This window comes from Cucurbita pepo, chromosome 5 (genome assembly GCF_057944985.1).
Source record: "Cucurbita pepo subsp. pepo isolate OVF chromosome 5, ASM5794498v1, whole genome shotgun sequence".
In the NCBI taxonomy this organism is placed as follows: Eukaryota; Viridiplantae; Streptophyta; class Magnoliopsida; order Cucurbitales; family Cucurbitaceae; genus Cucurbita; species Cucurbita pepo.
In genome coordinates, this window is record NC_141802.1 from 18,314,830 (window position 1) to 18,333,964 (window position 19,135).

At 39.9% G+C, this 19,135-nt stretch overlaps 3 protein-coding genes and 1 long non-coding RNA gene across 4 annotated transcripts; 2 read left to right on the top strand and 2 right to left on the bottom strand.

Annotated features, from left to right (window-relative positions):
* Positions 1 to 285: 285 nt before the first annotated feature.
* LOC111796112 (uncharacterized) lies at positions 286 to 1,194 on the bottom strand. Its single transcript, XR_002815290.2, has 2 exons — positions 769 to 1,194; positions 286 to 651 (listed from the first exon to the last, which is right to left on the bottom strand). It is a non-coding gene; the product is annotated as an uncharacterized LOC111796112 (long non-coding RNA).
* Positions 1,195 to 3,353: 2,159 nt separating this feature from the next.
* LOC111795916 (Ist1p) lies at positions 3,354 to 6,096 on the top strand. Its single transcript, XM_023678556.2, has 6 exons — positions 3,354 to 3,582; positions 3,662 to 3,794; positions 3,893 to 3,996; positions 4,082 to 4,253; positions 4,338 to 4,469; positions 5,158 to 6,096. The coding sequence occupies exons 1-6, from the start codon at positions 3,542 to 3,544 to the stop codon at positions 5,956 to 5,958; spliced, it is 1,383 nt and encodes a 460-aa protein (XP_023534324.2). The 5' UTR covers positions 3,354 to 3,541; the 3' UTR covers positions 5,959 to 6,096.
* Positions 6,097 to 9,186: 3,090 nt separating this feature from the next.
* On the top strand, positions 9,187 to 11,284 carry LOC111795746 (uncharacterized). The gene has a single exon (XM_023678312.2). It carries the CDS (start codon positions 9,603 to 9,605, stop codon positions 10,815 to 10,817), a length of 1,215 nt encoding a protein of 404 aa, XP_023534080.2. The 5' UTR covers positions 9,187 to 9,602; the 3' UTR covers positions 10,818 to 11,284.
* A 4,204-nt stretch (positions 11,285 to 15,488) lies between these two features.
* On the bottom strand, positions 15,489 to 18,871 carry EMB2770 (pre-mRNA splicing factor-like protein). The gene has a single exon (XM_023677199.2). It carries the CDS (start codon positions 18,804 to 18,806, stop codon positions 15,735 to 15,737), a length of 3,072 nt encoding a protein of 1,023 aa, XP_023532967.1. The 5' UTR covers positions 18,807 to 18,871; the 3' UTR covers positions 15,489 to 15,734.
* Positions 18,872 to 19,135: the final 264 nt, after the last annotated feature.

Here is a 19,135-nt window from a genome sequence, read left to right on the forward strand (position 1 = left end):
AACGAAAACCTCTCCCTAGTAGATGCATCTCCAAGGATGTTGAGCACTCAAGGGGTGGATTGGTTGGAGAGGAAACCTCTCTTTAGTAGACGCGTGACAATCTATGGTGGGTTTGAGCTATACAAATCAACATGGGTCATCGAAAAGGAAGATGAACGACCATTCCTTTATTCGGGTGTCACAAATTCAACATTATCAAAGTGGATAGTAATTGATGTACCGCATATCTTTAAAAAGTTGTAGGTGATAACACTTATATGTAAAGATAAATTGATGTTACATATGTAACCAAGAAAACATGCATTTCTAGTACTAAAAAAACTCTTACAAGATGGCTGATAATAACAAGAAGACAACCCAAGACCGATCCTAAAATGAAGCTATGAGAGAGAGAAAAGGCATTATTATATATGATACACACAGCCCAAAGATAGCTACAAATCTGATACAATCAAGGAACAGGGAAGGACTTGTGGCTGCACATGCACTTGTAAGCCAAGGGACAAGTCTCCGAGTCTTCAACCGAAGAACAAAAGTATCTAACCATCACAAGCCTGCATGGCGCGCACGACCCACAAGCGTGAGAACAATCTGGTAACCTCGACCCTGCAACTTCCACCGTCTCGCCCCTCACTCGCTTTGGACTATTATCTGCATAGCCAAAAAATTGACACTTTTTTCAATAATGGGCACCAAATAAATCTACTTTTACCATCTGGGTTTGTTTAAGAATGTGATCTTTGTATTGGGTTTGAGCTAGATTCTTACGAGACGGGAGGTGTCTGGCGGGCATGGCTGTGGGAACTTGAAGGATGACAATGAGAAGAACAGCGACGACCAGAATTGAAGCCTTTGTGGGTGTCATTGTTTCTTTCAATTTTGGTTAGAAAATTGGTGAAATTGAGAGGATGAAGCAAAAGGGCATATAAAGGGCAGCTCATATTGAAGCGAATCACAGGAAAGATGGTGGGAACTGGGTTTTGTTCATTAGAGACTCACATGAAGAAGAAGAAGAAGAAGGGTTTAGGGTTTGATTGCGAAACTCGAATTTCATGTGGTTGGATGAGACTGTGTTGATGTTGATGAAAGAGTGCACAAAAACTGCTCCATTTACGTGAAATTGGGTGCAAGTTCTTGGCTTTGGGTGTCTGTGGGCATTAATGGAGTGGGGGTCTTCTAAATTTTGTCACATCGTTCAAGGTTGTGTTGTAAATTGTAATAAATTGAGCTGTGGATGTAAGAATGATTGTCGTGACTGTTTCAACAAAGGGGAATATTGACATAAATATTCATTAGGATTCCGATTATAAACACGGGTGTCACGGTTATACTTGTACAAGACGTGTTATCTATACATGACTTGTCAAATCCCTTTTACTTTCGTGTTGTATTACTTTGTTATTTCATTTGGTACGACTCTCTGCTAAATCGTATATACTCATGTCAGACTTGAATCATATCAAAATATATTATAGGAAGGACCAAGTACTCATCAAACCTTCTCCGACCAAGTATTGTAATCCCTTTCGCCTACATGTTTTCAAATGTAATTGACTTTCGCAATTTTAACTTGTTTTCAACGATTTTCCTCGCAATTGTTTTTTAAAACATTTTCTCTCAAAACGTGACTCGAGGGTTGGCCATATGTCCAAATTATCCACGGATTACAATTTTTACATGAGTAACTTGTTTTCTAGCCTAGAACAAGTGACACACAATCCCGAAAAGAGTGTAATTGTGACATGGGACAGGAAGGAGACAAAAATATAATCCTTATTTTTAACCACGTTTAGCTAAGAGAAAAATCTCTACTCGAGCTAGAAGAGCGGATATGGGCATGACTGCTTGTCAACGTTAGGCCACCACACCGATTATCCATCTCTATTGGCTGTCGCTCTTCATGTGGAAGATAACGACCTCTCAGCTATTCCTTACTTAAAAACACTTGCTTTTTGTTGCATTAGGAGATGACTATGGGCGACACACCTAATCTACCTCAGCTTCATTTCTGTCCATAAAGACATAACAAGTCAACTAAGAGTCCTATTTTTTATTAACCCAAACTCTCTCTCTCTCTCTCTCCTTTAATCTTCTTTTTTTTCCTCACGGGATAGAGTTGGTAGGGATCCCGCATCGATTGGAGAAAGTAACGAGTGTCAGCGAGGATGCTGGGCCTCGTAAGGGGTGGATTGTGATGTCCCACATTGGTTGGAGAGGATAACAAAATACCCTTTATAAGGGTGTGAAAACCTTCCCCTAGCAGACGCGTTTTAAAGCTTTGAGGGGAAGCCCGAAAGGGAAAGTCCAAAGAGGACAATATCTACTAGCGGTGTGTTTGGACTGTTACACACACAAAAAAGGTTCATATAATTTATGGAGGGGTGGGATTCATTATGACCCTCATGCTTTCTCCCTCCTTTTTGCACCCTTTTCATATGAAAAAGGTCACCTTTTTCAATACTCCATCTTCATCATTTACTTCAATCACAAGCATCTTAGCAGAGGATGCTCTTCTGTTCATCAGCTTTTTGTTTAATATAATGTAGGAAACCATGTTGTTCTTCCTGGTTATGTGTGTTATCTTTGTTCTTTGTCTTCACTTTTTGTCATTTTTTTTTAGTGCGATGACTTGTTTCGGAAAAATTAAACCAGTATAGATGAAGTTCTTAAATAATAAAAACTCGATTAACTTGATTTTAAAAGTTGTTACACCTCAATTAAGCACTTCAAAAAGGGTGAGATTTCACATCGGTTAGAGAGGGAACGAAAATTTTCTTATAAGGGTGTGTAAACTTTTACCTAGTAGACGTGTTTTAAAACTGTGAGGTTGACAGTGCGGGCTAAAGCGGACAACATCTACTAGCAGTGAGCTTGGGCTGATATAAATAGTATTAGAGCCAGACACGACACTGTGACAGCAAAGACGTTGAGCCTAGATGAGGTGGATTGTGAGATTCCACATCAGTTGGAGAGGTGAATGAAAATTTCTTTCAAGGGTGTGGAAACCTCTCTCTAGTAGATGCGTTTTAAAACCGTGAGGCTGACGATGATACGTAACGGGCCAAAGAGGACAATGTCTACCAGTGGTGGACTTGAGTTGTTACAAATGGTATCAGAACCAGATACCGAGCGGTATATGCCAGTAAAAACATTAGGCTCCAAAGTTGAAGAGTGGACTTTGAGATTCGAAGAGTGGAACCAATAAAAGTTAACAAGTTTTTAAGGTGGTTGTGAGCAAAAAAGTGGGACAGAGGAGCTGCTAAGCTTATGATTTGACATGTGTTAAAAAGGGGTTCCAACTAGAACAAAAACTGTCGTTTTTTCCTTCATTCTCTCCCACTACCCTTTCTCCTTTTCTACAATTTCCTACCCACTCTCCATAAATACAACTCCCCCTCTTCTATCAGCCCAACTGTCACCACCAGTCCTTTCATTCTTCCTTATCCTCCTCGAACTAAACCATATAATCACTATAAATCTCAACTTCATTCCTTAATTCCCTCATAATTCCTTCAAAGATTCTCATAACTTTCACACCAACATGTTTGGGATCTTCTTCGGATGGCGAAAAGCTTCCAAATGGTAATGAAAATGTTGCAGACTTTCAAGCTTGTTCTTGTTACATGGGTATGTCGTTTTGATTTGCCTGTCTTGGCTGCAGTAAGAAGCTGATCAAACAAGTTCAATGCCGCCTCAAGCTGCTGAAGAACAAAAAGGGTATAATCACGAAGCAAATGAAGGAAGATGTCGTGCAACTCATTAAAAATGGGTATGATCAAACCGCCTTCAACAGGGTACGTCAAAAACCAACCAAATTGTTTCAAAAGCTTCCAACTTTGATCAAATTGTTTGATTCCAAAGAACACCCATGAATTAAAATCCTCTGTTTCAGGTGGAGCAGATAGTAAAAGATGAAAACAGAGTGGTGGCGTATGAAATTTTGGACAATTTCTGTGAATTCATACTCCTAAATCTATCTTATATACGCAAACACAAGTACAGTTTTTACAGTTTGATTCTCGAATGAATTCATTAGCTTTTTGAACTGTTTCTTATTACCAAGATTTGGTTTCGTGTTTAGGGACTGTCCCAATGATGTTAATGAAGCAGTTTCAAGCCTCATGTTTGCCGCAGCGAGATGTGGGGATCTTCCGGAGCTGCAGCATATAAGGAAGCTGTTTGGAGAGCGTTATGGGCGTAGGTTTGAAAGTTCTGCCGTTCAGCTTGGTCCAGGAAACCTTGTAAATTGCCAGGTGCAGTAAAGTTCATATTATGCTCTGTTTTGGTCCCAGATTAGTTTGAGGATTAGCTAATTAGCCAACTAATTTTGTTTACAGATAAAAGAGAAGCTCTTAATAAATTCTGTGTCGGATGATGATAAGCAGAGAATGATGAATGAAATTGCTAGAGATTGCCTCCAACCTCAGCTTTTAGCTCTACATTACCGTTCAGATTGGCACCAAAATCAGGTCGGTTGAACCCGTTTCACCGTAGTTTTCATATTTCTTAAGAGAACATTTGAAATTCTTGGACAAGACAATAAGAAAACGTAATCGTCCAAGTCTATAGCTAGTAAATATCGTTCTGATATCATGTTAAGAATGATGTCTTGATACCATGTTAATAATAATGAAACATAAGTGGGATCGAAAGTACAAGAAATGGTATCGATCCCACTTCTATTTCTGGGACTTTCGATCCCACTTATGTTTTATTATTCTTAACAGTTACGTATCGTCGTCAGCCTCACGGTTTTAAAATATGTTTGGCTAGTAGCGATATATAACGAGTCAAAACGGACAATATTTGCTAGCGGTGGACTTAAACGGTTATAAATGGTATCAGAGCCCGACATCTAGCGGTGTGCCAACGAGAACGTTAAGCTCCCAAAAAAAGTGGATTGTGAGATCCCACGTCGGTTGAAGAGGGGAACGAAGCATTCCTGATAAGGGGTGTGGAAACCTCTTCCTAGCTGCATTCCTAATAAGAATGTGGAAACCTCTCCCCGCAGTAGACACGTTTTAAAACTTTGAGGGAAAGTTCATAAGGGAAATTCCTAAGAAGACAATATCGGCTAGTGGTGAACTAGGCCGTTACAGAAAACATTTCAAATTTTAAAACATTTTCTTGTTTATTGGTCATTGTGGAACAACTCAGGTAGTGGCAAGGATTGCAAAAGCTGATGAAAAACCAGACCAACACATAAACCAAGCTAATTCAGGAACAAGCAGTTCTTGTGACAGTTTGCCTCAGTTCCCAGAGGAAAGGATTGTTTATCTTGACGATGTGGTTGAGCTATGTTCTTCAACCAACATAGAGGGAGATCAGAGACTCTTCAAATTCAAGACAGCCGCCACTCTCCCAAAGACAGATATTACCCAACACAGTTCCAACCAAACTGACACTGATCCAACTGAATCTCGTACTGACATAGAGAATTCCAGCTCAAAAATCTCTGTCAAAGGATCAATGGGGACTGAGGGAAAGCACCAAATCAAAGGCAAAAACTTTACAACCGTTCAAAATGGATCAGAAGGAGCAACAGATAAGGAAATGGAATGGGCAAGTTTCTACAAGAAACCAGGAAGGAGGAGGACAAAGAGAAGTGAGCTGCCATCAAGCTCTGATCTGAGTTCTACAACATATGATGTCTTCACTTATAATGGCAACAAGAAAGTTGCAGCAAATGATACAAAATCAAACGCCATGGAGAATTGTGAAGAGATGAAGCTTTCAAGTTCATTGAGGAACAAAAGGGAGGCTCTTTATTTAAGGGCAGAGACAATGCCAACAGAACGACCAAAAGAGAGCCAGAAAGTGAATTTTTGTCGTACAAATTCATGCCCGGATAAGAAACCTACCCATGTTCATCCAAAGTTGCCAGATTATGATGATATTGCAGCAAAGTTCATGGCTTTGAGAAGACAACACCTTCAAAATAATACCCTCAAATCTTAGTTTTGGATTCAGCTAGCAAAAGGGTGTTAATTTCCCTGCAAATCATGTAAAAACATGAGGATAATTGAACTGTACATTCGTGTAGTTGAAGGAATTGATTCATTAAAGCGTATGCCAAGATGGGTCTGGCTTGTTTTAGGCAAGTGTGAGGCTTGTTTTGGGTTTTGGGCCTTGGTGCTCTGCCCATTGCACATCAGTCAGTTCGGACATACATTTAGTTTCACCTAGTTATGGATTGTTCACGTTGAATCCTCGAGTACATAAAGACTTGCTTTTGAGATAATTTTAGTGGGTTTATATAACCGAGCCACTACCTATGAGTTATTAACTCATTCTTCAAAAATCACGCCAACAGAGTCTTGTCTCCTCCCGTTGCTTGAAAACTTATAATGTCATGCTTTATTTTACTCTCTAATGGAGATACTTTTCACATTTTCCTCGCAATACCACTTCATTATCGATCACCTAAACACAGATCTCAAGTAAAAAAAAAAAAAAAAAAAAGCAAAGACCACCTCACAAGGTAAATACTCATAGGTTGTCTTTGCTTATTCATGTGCCTCCTCTTGTGCTACTTAGGCCATAAGTGCAAGCTAGTGGTACTTTCGGCTATTGAACTCACTGTCCTAAGGTGCTCTGTTCAGTAGCAAACGCTTCCTGCAACCCTTTATTTTTGTCTGAAACCAATCCTTATATCCAATATATATGCATGAATTCCATAGCTTCTAGTGTCACTCATTCCATGTTTGAGATGAACAGCTTAGGAACATCCTTTGCTTGGTTTGTGGCTGTTGATGTTATCTAAGAGACAATAACAAGCTAATGGATAAAGGCTAATGTGTTCCTCTCTGCTTATGTTTTGATTCTAATCATCACACAGTATGCATAATCTTAGCTTTGTGGCTTTATGATTTAAAAGCATCTACATTTTGCTTTTGCTTCAAGACTAAAGATTTCTTTTCTAAACTAATAAAAAATTTATACTTTTTTGCTTTAGTTCATCTCGGTCTATATGCTTTCTTTGAACTGACCAAATTGATTTACCTTCGATCTATGTAATGGTCAAGCCCATCGCTAGCAGATATTGTTCTCCTTGTCCTTCATGGTTTTTAAAACATGTTTGCTAGGGAGAGGTTTCCACACCCCTATAAAGAATGTTTCGTTTTCCTCTCCAACTGATATGTGATCTCATAGTCTAGCTGCCTTGTCTTATCTCATCCTTTTAAACTACCTTTCCTTACGTTAGGATTAGCTTTTATGCCTTATGCCTTCATACGAGATGCCCTAGCTAGTTGTTGCTGACAGCTCGCATCTTAATGTCTTGTTTCACCCTAAGGAGACACCAACTAATAGGATTGTCGACCGGAGAAGGCATATCGTGCTCGAGACAAACTCTCATTTTCATGCTCATCACTCTCTTCTTTCTAGGTCTAGACTAATACTTCCTTATGTCTGTCATTAGCCTATTTTCTAAAAGTAGTGAGATCAAGATGAACCATAGTTAAAAGTTGTAACAGGCTAAGCCCACTACTGGCAGAGTAGATATTGTTCGTTTTGGCTCATTACATATCATCATCAACCTCACAATTTTAAAACGCATCTACTAGGGAGAAGTTTCCACACTCGGAATGTTTTATTCACCTCTCCAACTGAGATGGGATCTCACAATCCACCCTTCTTGAGGGCCAAAGTTCTCGCTGGCACACTGCTCAATGTCTAGCTTTGATATCAATTGTAACAGCTCAAGCTCACCACTAGGAAACTTTGGCTCGTTACGTGTCGCCGTCAACCTCTCGGACCATAGCAACGAAAACAAATAAAACTTGTTCTATCGAATAACTTCTTGGGTTCGATCTCAAGCTTTCTTATTCTCCATTTCTTAATACATTTGATTTTCAAGTATTGAAGAAGAAAACGAAATGACAATGAAATTTTCCATTTTCCAAATCTAGAGCACTCCTAACCACAAACACCATTCATTACTGTTCACACACTTTCTGTCTAATTGGAATTGCAGAGCTAAAGAAATGGCAAGAAATTATAGGAACGACAAGGCCTAATTATTTCATTCTTAACTTTGTCAAAACTCATGCATCGTTCCTTGTCATTTGGGTTGAAAAAAGCACCCAACAAAAACAAGGAGTGGTTGGCTACGTGCCCACACAAAACGCACCAACCCCTTGACTCCACGACAATCCATTAATCACAATATCGATAAAGATTTAATGAAACTAATCTAACCCACCTCATTCAAACGTATTTCTGTAACAGTTAAATCTCATTGAAATGGACTACTCCAAAACTTTCAAAAATATCTCGGTAACAAAAACTACGAGAAACTGTATTAACAAGAACATGTAGGAAAAACCGGTCCAGAAGTCGACTCCGAGATTATTTTTGAGAATACATAATAATAAATAAGTCAAGAATTGGCTCTAGGTTAGAATTTTAGATTATTTTTCCTTTTTTTTTTTTTTTTTGTGTGGAAAAAAGGCTAACTCTTTCAGCATGTTTTTTGACCGAGTCAGAGTTTGAAGGGCATGGGAAAAGGGAACCTAAAATGATTGTCCACACCGACACGTGTCAGTTACATCGCCGACATTTCTTTTTTCCTCTCTTTTTTTGGTTCTTTCTTCTAAAGAGAAGGATTGAACGCTTCCACCGAAAGCAAAGCCCCAGCGGCTTCATATTTTGTTTAAACAATACGTAATAATCATAATTTTGTTATTTATTTATTTATTGGTAGAAAAAGATTAAATTGAATGATAAATGAGTTAGAGATATTGAAATACAAATAATTCCATCCAAATTATTGGTTTTGGATTATTTATGTTTATTATTGTTTTTTTCTCTTTTTTAATTCTCATGATTTGAGAATAATTATCTTATATTGGCTGAAAATCTATTTATTAAGGAATGAAAATTAAATCAATTCATTTAAAATATTTTAATAATTTAACCTAATAAAAATAAATTAACTAACACCATTTAATTAAAAAAAACATTACTCAATAAATAAATTTGGATAACATTCCAAATATTTTTTAAAGCTTATAATTGTCTGATAATTTGATAAAATTATCATAAATTATCGTAAATTCTACATTTAAAACTATAGACCAAATTAGCAACTAAACCAAGATGGGAAACTTGTTGTAAGATTCTAAATCAAAACATTACTTATAAGGGTGTGAAAACTTATGTAAAACTGACAGCAATACGTAACGGATCAAAATGGACAACTAATCGAACTGTAACTAAGCAAGTGTTTTCAAAACATAAAAGAAAAACAGTGAAGGAAGTGTTTATTATTGACTCACTAGCTCGTACTTTTTGTTGTGTGCTGCCATTGGTTTAAGGCTTAAGATAACAGAGAGTGGGAGAGAAAGATGCGAGTTGGATTCGTGGGTCCAAGCATGTCCAATCCTCTTCCTTTTTCTTCCTATTTATAAACGCATTCCCTCTTCTGATTCTTCTTCACCTCTCTCAATTCCCACGTGCCCTCTTCTTCTTCTTCTTCTTCTTCTTCTTCTTCTTCTTCTTCATCTTCTTCTTCTTCTTCATCTTCTTCTTCTTCTTCCTCTTCTTCTTCTTCTTCTTCTTCTTCATGACATCTTCCCCTCCTCTGTTTTGTTCCATTTATAATGTCCCATTTCAAATCCAGTGACTGCTCCAACTTTTCTCTCACCCAAACTGAACAACATATGGATGAGGATAAACAGATTGATCACAATGATCTCGAATCGAGTTTTCGCCGCCGACAAGGCAAGCCGGTGCAGGATGAGACCTCTGTTTCGCCTCGGCCTTTTAAGAAGATCCGTGACCCTGAAAACCATGACCCAATTCACCCATTGGATTCTACTTCGCAGCAGTCGTTTCCTTTCTTGAATCCAGCCTCCTCTGTTTCTCATGCTTCCCCTTCTTCTGCTAGAGCTTTATTGCCTTTTGCTCTGGAAACTCCCCAATTTTCTCATCAATTCAAAACAGAGTCTGTGGCGCCTATGCCTCATCGCCCATCTCTTCTTCCAACGCATAATCAGCACCAATTGGTGCCACCTGCTTCGACCCCATACGGATTCGGCTACCCGCCCTACTTCATGGGAGAGTTCGCATCGTTTCAGCAGCAGCAGCAACAACAACAACAACATCAGCAATTTCTTCAGTTTTGGAATGAGTCTCTTGATTCAAACTCAAGGGGAGGGTTTAGGCCTCAAGTGCGGCCTTTAAACACCACGAAGCTGTACAGAGGAGTGAGGCAGAGACATTGGGGGAAATGGGTAGCGGAGATTCGTCTTCCTCGAAACAGGAATCGACTATGGCTTGGCACGTTCGACACTGCAGAAGACGCTGCCTTGGCCTACGATCGTGAGGCTTTCAAATTGAGAGGAGAGAATGCAAGGCTTAATTTTCCTGAACTATTTCTGAATAAAGATAAAGAAGAAGCCTCACAGACTTCCGGTGGAGAGCTGCCTCCTCAAAAGGAACTAAACAATAACAACAATCTCGACAATGACTTCGAGTTAGAGCCGAATAACGAGACCGTGGCAGAGGATAATATACACGAAGACGAAGCAGAGGATGCAGGGGAGGGTGTCTCAAAGTCACAGGAGATGGTTTGGAGAGAAATGGCAGAGGCTTGGCTCAATGTGATGCCAGCCGGTTGGGGCCCTGGTAGCCCTGTGTGGGACGATTTGGACACCACCAATAACCTCCTCCTGCAGCCACATCTTCCTTTTGCTAACCCAATTCATCAAGAATCATTTACCTCTGATCTTCAGATGCAGCAATTCAACTTAACAGCAACTTCCCCTTCTTCATCCTGCTCCATGAAGCCATTCTTTCTCAAGGATGAAGATTAAACATTTAAAGCTTCATTCTTACGTAAATTCAGTAGTCCACTTAGCACTGATATTTACCAGTCTTGTGGGGATGCCATCAAATCAAATCTAGGCAGTGCACCCGTGGGCCTTTTCTATTGTTAGTATCAGTCGATCAATATGTCAGTAAAGGCACAAGATTCTAGAGACTATCACTATCACTGTCAAGCATGCGTCTGGTTTAGTTTTTCTTCGGCTTTTTTGCTTTTTGTTATGCGTTATGTTCAGTTTCAGCGCCGGCCAGCCTAGCAGGACACAGTTCGTTGATTGAGTCCATCATCCATCAGGGGCTCTGTTTTTCAGCCAAGACACTCTAATTCTCATATTTGACAGCAACTTTAGCTTCCCACCTTACTGTAATATAATATTAATCATTACATATCATATTCTCTCTCTATTTACAAAGATTTCGCTTGATGAATAACTGATATGATGAGCTTTCTGTCCCACATATGTTCTGTTGCTTCACTGGTTTTCCCAAAGCAACTAAAACTAAACTAAGACTAGAAGTAGAGCAAAAAGCTTACCATAACTTCAGCTATGGTTACGAGTTCGTTTCGCAAAAGGTTTTGCGTATTCCTCAATATCATGATGTAAAATCCAAAGCAGTTAAAAGTGTTTTTAGAATGCTTTTGAGTCAAGTATTCGATCGAAACGCCCTTCAAAAGCATTTTCAATGATATAGAATCAAACATCAAAATGATTTCTTAGGAATGAAAAAGTAGCTACATTTAAAGTACTTTTGCTAGAAATGTTTATTCTAGAGCTCCCAAACACACCCTTTGTGAGCCTATGACAGCCAAGGATATTTATAGAAACAATACTATATTGAACTAAATTAGGCTTGGTAACTTTTAGATTTAGTCTATACCTTTTGTTTTATCACTTTCAGTTTTGTTTTGTTTTATCAGAACTCACTATTTTCACACCCACCCATGTATAAACAATATATATATTGTCCTCTTTGGACTTTCCCTTTCGGACTTCACCTCAAGGTTTTTAAAACGTGGCTGCTAGGGAGAGGTTTCTACACCCTTATAAAAAATGATTTGTTCTCTCTCACAATCCACCCTCCTTTGGGGCCCAACGTCCTCCTAACACTCGTTCCCTTCTCCGATCGATGTGGGACCCCCCAATCCACCTCCTTTCGGGGCTCAACGTCCTTGCTGGCATACCGCCTCGTGTCCACCCCCTTTGCACTTAGCCTCCTCGCTGCACATCGCCGGTGTGTGGCTCTGATACCATTTGTAACAGCCCAAGCCCACCACTAATAGATATTGTCCTCTTTGGACTTTCCTTTCCAGGCTTCCCCTTAAGGTTTTTAAAACGTGTCTACTAGGCAAAGGTTTCCATACTCTTATAAAGAATATTTCGTTCTCCTCTCCAACCTACGTGGGATCTCACACATAAGCTCATAATAACTTCAAAGAATAAAACATCCATGAGAAAAGCCAAAAGAAAATATCTTTTGAAAAGCAATTTCCCAAACTGAGTCGGAGCTCAAAATCCCAAGCTTTTAGCACGCATGGACACAGTGGGCGCCAAATGAAAAGCATGAAAAGCAACAATACCTGTAGCCAACACATGAACACTAGCAACCTCCAATTCCAGATCCCTCCCTTCTTCGTAGCATAACCTACAACAGTAGCAGAAAAAAGTGAACTCTTTTGTGTCAAGTCCAACTTAAATGTGTTTTCATCGACTTATTATCCTTAAAAAAAACTCAACAAGTTCTATGATCAACATTCAAATGAAGAACATTATCAAGCTGACCCTTGTCCTTCATTGCATCTTTGAGAGACAGTTCTAACCAGATCAAACCAATAATCAACAACTCTCAAGTATATATAATTTCAATATTGAATTGAAACGTATGAGCGTGTCAAGTCGGTATCCTTTTTACTTTTCCCATCCCAATAATAAGTTCAAAGACAAAAACAAGGAAAGAACAAAAAGCATGGTTAATAACAAACTCCCAATTAACAAGAAACAAAGATAAAGTAAAAAATATGAGAAGCTTTTTGAGAAAGAATGGACCCCAGCAGCCGGCCTATGGGATGATATCCATTTCTTATCTGTGACGCCAAGATAGATTACAAAAACATGACATTGGCAGTCATAATAATGTAGTGTGCAGCTCCAAATAAAGGACCGAAAGTGTTACCATATCATATAAATATAACATAGACTATTAAGGTCCATCATTTCTAACTGCAATTAATTACCTTCTAACCAAATTCAATATTAATTTCAACGTCAAGTTCAAGCTCATTTTGATTTTGGGATTTACACGTTAAGTTAAATGTTCATGTTAAAGGATAAATAGCGATGTAATTACACCTACTCATTGTGCAAACAGTCATCACCCTTTCCTATTTTTCCAACCTTTAATTATGATCCACCAATAATGAGTTAGTTTATTGTAAACACCGTTTTGATTATAATTATTAGATGCATAAGAGGGAAAGAAAATATTTATTACGCATTCGATAATTACAAAGACGAACACCATATTGTAACAATCCCTTTTGAATGATTTCTTGTGTGTGATTGTGTGATGAGGATAACGAAGATCTATTTTCTTTTCGTTCAAACGATGTTTTTCCTTTGAGATGAAAATTAAGTTCTTATCTAGATGAACATTTAAGAGTAGTTATATAGGACTTTGAACTCATCCTCCCAAAATTCCTCTACTTTTTCCACATGCTCTAATGTCCCTAGGTCGACTCATGGTCGTTCGTCCAAGAGACAATAGATCACCCCATATATCATGAATGAATAAAATACGTCTATTGTTATGAGACATGTACCAAACCCTTCTATTTTTGGTTGTCAAAGGCATTCCTAGGATATTAAATCTTAAATAGGTGGGTTTTAAAAATCACCATGATTATGTAGCAGTCAAATTGTATTAAGCTTGTTATTGGAACCACATGCTTGACTTAAGGAAGTTTGATGAAAGTTTCATTAAAGGTTTTAGAGTATATAAGGAAGTGGTCCATTCCCACAACTTGTCCCACCGCTCCAATTTGTATGTGGTGCCTTTTATTTGACGTAAAGGAGGACTATTTTGTTCAGGACCTCAATACTTTTGAGAGGACGTCTGATCTTAAGCTCAATTGGGACAAGTGTTTTGTGATTGGGCTTAATTTTGACAGGTCTGTTCATTCAACAGAGTGTAAGGTTTTTCCATTTTCTTGTGTTCTTAGCACATTTGATTACAAAGGCAAAGGAAGATCTTACAGATGTTCGAGAGATCTTTGGAAAAAGTTTAGACTTTACCCAAAAGCAACCCAAGGTCTCCATTCTGCAGATCATGACATTGATATCAAAACTGGACCATTTGAACCAACCTAACCAATCTGGGTCTCCAGCTAAATGGCCCATAATTATTAGAATAGTTTAGACGACTGACCTTCAACAAGTATAATATGCAACCAAAAAAGTATATCTAGAGAGAATTCCAGTGACGAACCTGGTTAGATGGAGGTCAACGTGGCAAGTACAGGAGCAAGATCGTTCTCTACCTCCATAAGAAACAGATACCAATTTTTCAGTTACTTTCATTCCGTAATCGCTCTGCTCTCCACAACTCTTTCAGCCCCTCTACTCTTTGCTTCTCATGACTCACAAGCAGCCTCTTTTTCTCCCACGATTCCATCCACAAAGAAGTGTACGCCCCTGGTACTGTTGTTCTGAAGGACAATGGACCTTCATCAGGAATTCCACTTTCTGTACATGTGAAGTTATAGGAAATGTCAAAATCACAGGAGCTCTCCCAGGACTGGGTCTAGCCACGGCCAAGGCTCTAGCCGAAACAGGAAAGCGGCATATAATTATGGCATGCAGGAACTTCCTTAAATCTCAAATGACAGCAAAATCAGCAGGCATAGCTAAGGTAAACAATACTGTTGTGCATCTAGACTTTGCCCGCTTTTGACAGTGTGAGGCAATTTGTGGATAGCTTCCACTGCTCGGGTATGCCTCTTGATTTGCTTGAATGCAATGCTGCTGTCTACCTGCCGACTGCAAAGGAGCCAACTTTTACCGCTGAAGGGTTTGAACCCACTATTGGGACTAATCATCTTGGTCTCTTCATCCTCACACGGTTGCTACTTAATGACGTAGAGCAATCAGATTATCCATCCAAACGTGTTACAATTGTGGGATCCATCACAGGTACTAATTGAGCGCATTCAACTCGACATCTATTTGGACTACTAGAACTTAAACATGACCCAGAAATCACACTTAAAGATCTATATACAACAAGATGTAGTATCACAAATTGTAAGTTCAATTCCAGGAAACACAAATACATTGGCCAGGAATGTGCCCCCTAAAGCATGCATGAGTGAAGAAGAAGAACTCATCCTTTTTCCAAAACCAGCTACTGTAAGAGAAAAAGCTAACAGTCTCCAAGTATATAAGGTAGAAAGCACCAAAAAAGTACACAATTAAGTAACCCTGAAAGTTTCGTTTGAGAAAGTGCAAAGATGCATAGTTCAAGTTACCCTGAAATTATGTTTGTAACGTAATGAATTAATTGTAAGCGAGAGGCACTAGATATGTATGCGCACGTAACAGTAAAGAATTCAACATATAACATCCAAATATTAAGGTCCCAGAATACGAAGCACCCAAGCATCCAAATATCCAAACATTAGAATATACTAATTGAATAGTGAAATAAGTAAAAGAAGTTACAACAGCAGATCCATCATCGACAGTCTATGAAGGGTTAACCATGTGTACAGCAAACCAGATAACAAGACAATCTCAATATGCCACAAATTTTCAGCCATTGATTAATAAATCAACAACAAAACTCAGGCTGTTCTTATAAATCACACATGCCTTAACCAGCAAAGAGGCTCGAAAATCTGAGATATGTTAAAGCTAATTTCTGCTATTTTCAGCAGCGCCCTCTTCCTTACCTAGGGCAACTACTACTTTTTTCAAGATTGCCTCAGTTGGCTGATGGGAGTTCTCCACGGCCTTTGAAATCATTTGCCATTTCTCACCATGTTTGGGTTCTGCAGCAATACATCTCTTCAGTACGTCCTTCTGATTCTCATCAGTACCATGCTGTAGTTCGAATTTGTAGTACAAAACCCAGAAATCACCAATATCAGGAGCAAGAGTTACTGCCCTGTTTAGCCATGTTCTAGCTTTGTCAACCTTCCTGTCATGCCAGAATAACTTGGCCACAGCAGCAATAACGTGTGGATCGTGATCGCATTTTTTAAGTGCATCCATGCTCTTGGTTTTACGTTGTGGACGAGGTACCATCTCTATTGAGGCTGCCCACAATATGCCACTATTTTGACATTCTTGCAGTGCCTTGGCCATCAAAATATCGGATTCTTTCTTATTGCCATGCCTCAATTCAGCTCGCACTGCAGCAAGCCAAAGTTCAGGGTTTTGAGGATTCTTCTTCCTGGCCATGGTCAACACTGCTCGAGCCTTGCTCAATCCATTCATTTTCTCTTCCAGGTGAGCAAGAGAAAGCCAAAGCGGTATGCAGCTAGGACAGTGCTTCAAACCAGACTCATAAGCTTCCTTGGCCTTCTCCAGGTGCCCAAGACGTTCCTCCAACTGCCCAAGCATTAACCACAATTTAAAGAAGGATGGAAAACGTTTAAGCCCTTCATTCAGTAACCTGCTCTCTTCCTCAGCGTTGCCTAGTTCTCTCTCAACAATAGCAGATTTCATCCACACTCGTTCCGTGCCTCCTCTTTCCCGAGCTTTAGCAAGAAGCATTCTAGCTCTCTCAGGTTCATGATTCTCAAATTCAAGCTTGAATGCTGCAAGCCAAATCTCCTCAGAATTGGGAATGGCTGCATAGGCTTCTTGAAGAATGGATCTAGCAGCAGGAACATCCCCAGCAAGCCACTTCTCTTTGGCACCCATAAGCCACAACACTTCAGCCTGTGGCCTATAAGTAACAGCCTTACGAAGTAAAGCATCAAGAGACTCCCTGGTACCATGGCTCTTTTCAAGCTGTGCTGCTTTAAGCCATATACTCTTTTTAGTCAAGAAGACAGTAAGTGCATGTGCATAAATTGCTCTTGCTGTTTCAATCGAACCCCTCTTTTTACACTCTTCCGCATCAGCTACCCAGGTCCTCTTCCTATCTTCTTCCTCAACCCCAACTCCTATAGTGTTATGGATAATTGCTTGGCAGGTAGCAACCGACCCTGCACGTTCTGCAGCCTCAGCCTCCTTCATCCAAGCCTCTCTATCAATCACCACGCCTACTCTCTGTAAAGCTCTAATACCCTTTTCTATAATCTTTCCAACCATGGCAGTATTCCCATTAGCTTCTTCCAATTTGGCGGCTGTTATCCATATAGCTGGCTCCTTGGGCAACTTCTCCCTTGCACTATTAAGAACCTTTTTCGCACGATCATAAGTTTCCAGCCTCGCCAATGCAAGCCACAATTCAACATGCAAAGGACAACACTCAACAGCCCTATGAAGCAGAAGCCTGGCATCCTCTTCATTAGCTAGCTCCACAACTGCCTTCCACAACCTAACAGAATCTGGAATATGTTCCAAACCTTTCCTCAAAACCCTACTCTTATTGGCATTATCATGCTCCAGTTTTGCAGCCTGCAACCATAATTTCACTGAATTTGGTATTGACTTTGCCCCCCTAGCAATCACAGCCTTCGCCTCATCTGGGCTAGCCAGCCTACAAGCCTCCAACCACACATCCTCGTTCTTGGGACACTCTTCACATCCTTTCTGAATTAATTGCCTCGCCGCCTGAATCTTTCCAGCCACCTCCTCTAACCTGGCAGCTGCAATCCAACCAGGCGGATGTTTTGGATTTGTTTGGGTAACACTCTTGAGTAATAATCTTGCCTTTTTGATATCAGATATCTCTGCATCACTAGTTATCTTCATACTCTTCAAATCAGTGAGATACCCTTTTGGGTCTACAACCGTCAATCCTGAAACAGAATCAGATAACCTATCCAATTTCAACGACAACACTGTACCTCTACCCTCACCGACGGCAGTCAAGTCCGTAACTGGGGTCTGTGCCCAAGGCGTCTCCGTCCCGCCTGCAGCTCTGCTCTTAGGATCCAACGCCGTCACATGTTCTTGCTCTTGCCTAGCCTTCTCAAGCAAGGTATCTGGCACAGGTACAAAGCTCTCAAATCTCTTCTTCTTGTTTCTCAATGAATAATCCCCAATTTCCGGAATGCTTTCCCACTCTTGGGCCGATAGAGTATACAATTTCCGCTTTAGGTCTGCAAACTGCTCGGTGATTTTCGGGTTCGAAGCTCGATACTTCTCGATCTCCTCCTTCAATCTCGCCTCTCTTCTATCCTTTCTTCTTGAATCCATCCGCTTATCGATTGCCTCCCACACTGCATCAGCCTCCTTATCGTCCTCATCATATTCAGCCGATGCGAACAACCCTACATCGTTACCTTCAAATTCATCAAACTTCTGATTCTCATCATATCCCTTGTCCTCTCCTTCATCTTCTTCCTCTTCCTCCCCGCCTTTCCCCCGCCCTCTACCAGCCGGAGCAGCGGCAGCACCACCAATCGTCGTCGCCGACCTATCAGGAAGGTCCGGAGCAGCCCGAGCAGGACCAATATCAGACCTAGTCGTGAATCCAGTCGCACCACGTCCCAACCCAGCAACATAATTCGGTGGAGGTTTAGAGTTCAAGAAATCCAATCTTGGTTTCGGTATAACCGGAGCTTGCATACCTCCGTATAAGGGAACGTGAAGGGTTATAGTTGAATTCGGATGGACTCGAACATGGGAAAGCAGCGTAGAATCATTCAAATCTGAAACTTGAAAGCTTTGAGACAAGAACAATCGCTGAAGCGAAACGGGTATGTGGGAAACCTCCTCGATTGCCCGCTTCAGGTTAAGAATGGAAGTAGACGAAGGGTTTACGTTAAGGAATAGGGTTTTTTGATTTGGGATCGAAAGGAACACCATGACTGATTTCAGAACGAATCAGTTGACGAAGGGAAGACGATCGGAAAAGTTGTAAGCAAATATCAAACCGACTTAGCGACGCAGACTCATATTTAACCCCCGATTCTGCGAAAGTGGACTCTCAAACGCGGCCCATGAAATATGTAACAAATGGGCTTTAGGCCCACTTATTACTTATTGGACCTTGAACTGGGCTTCTACTTGAGGCCCATTAATAGAAAATACGGTAAAAAAGCAAATAAATAAATAAATATATATATATATATATATATATATATATATATATATATATATATATTTTTTTTTTTTTTTTTTTTTTTTTTTTTTTT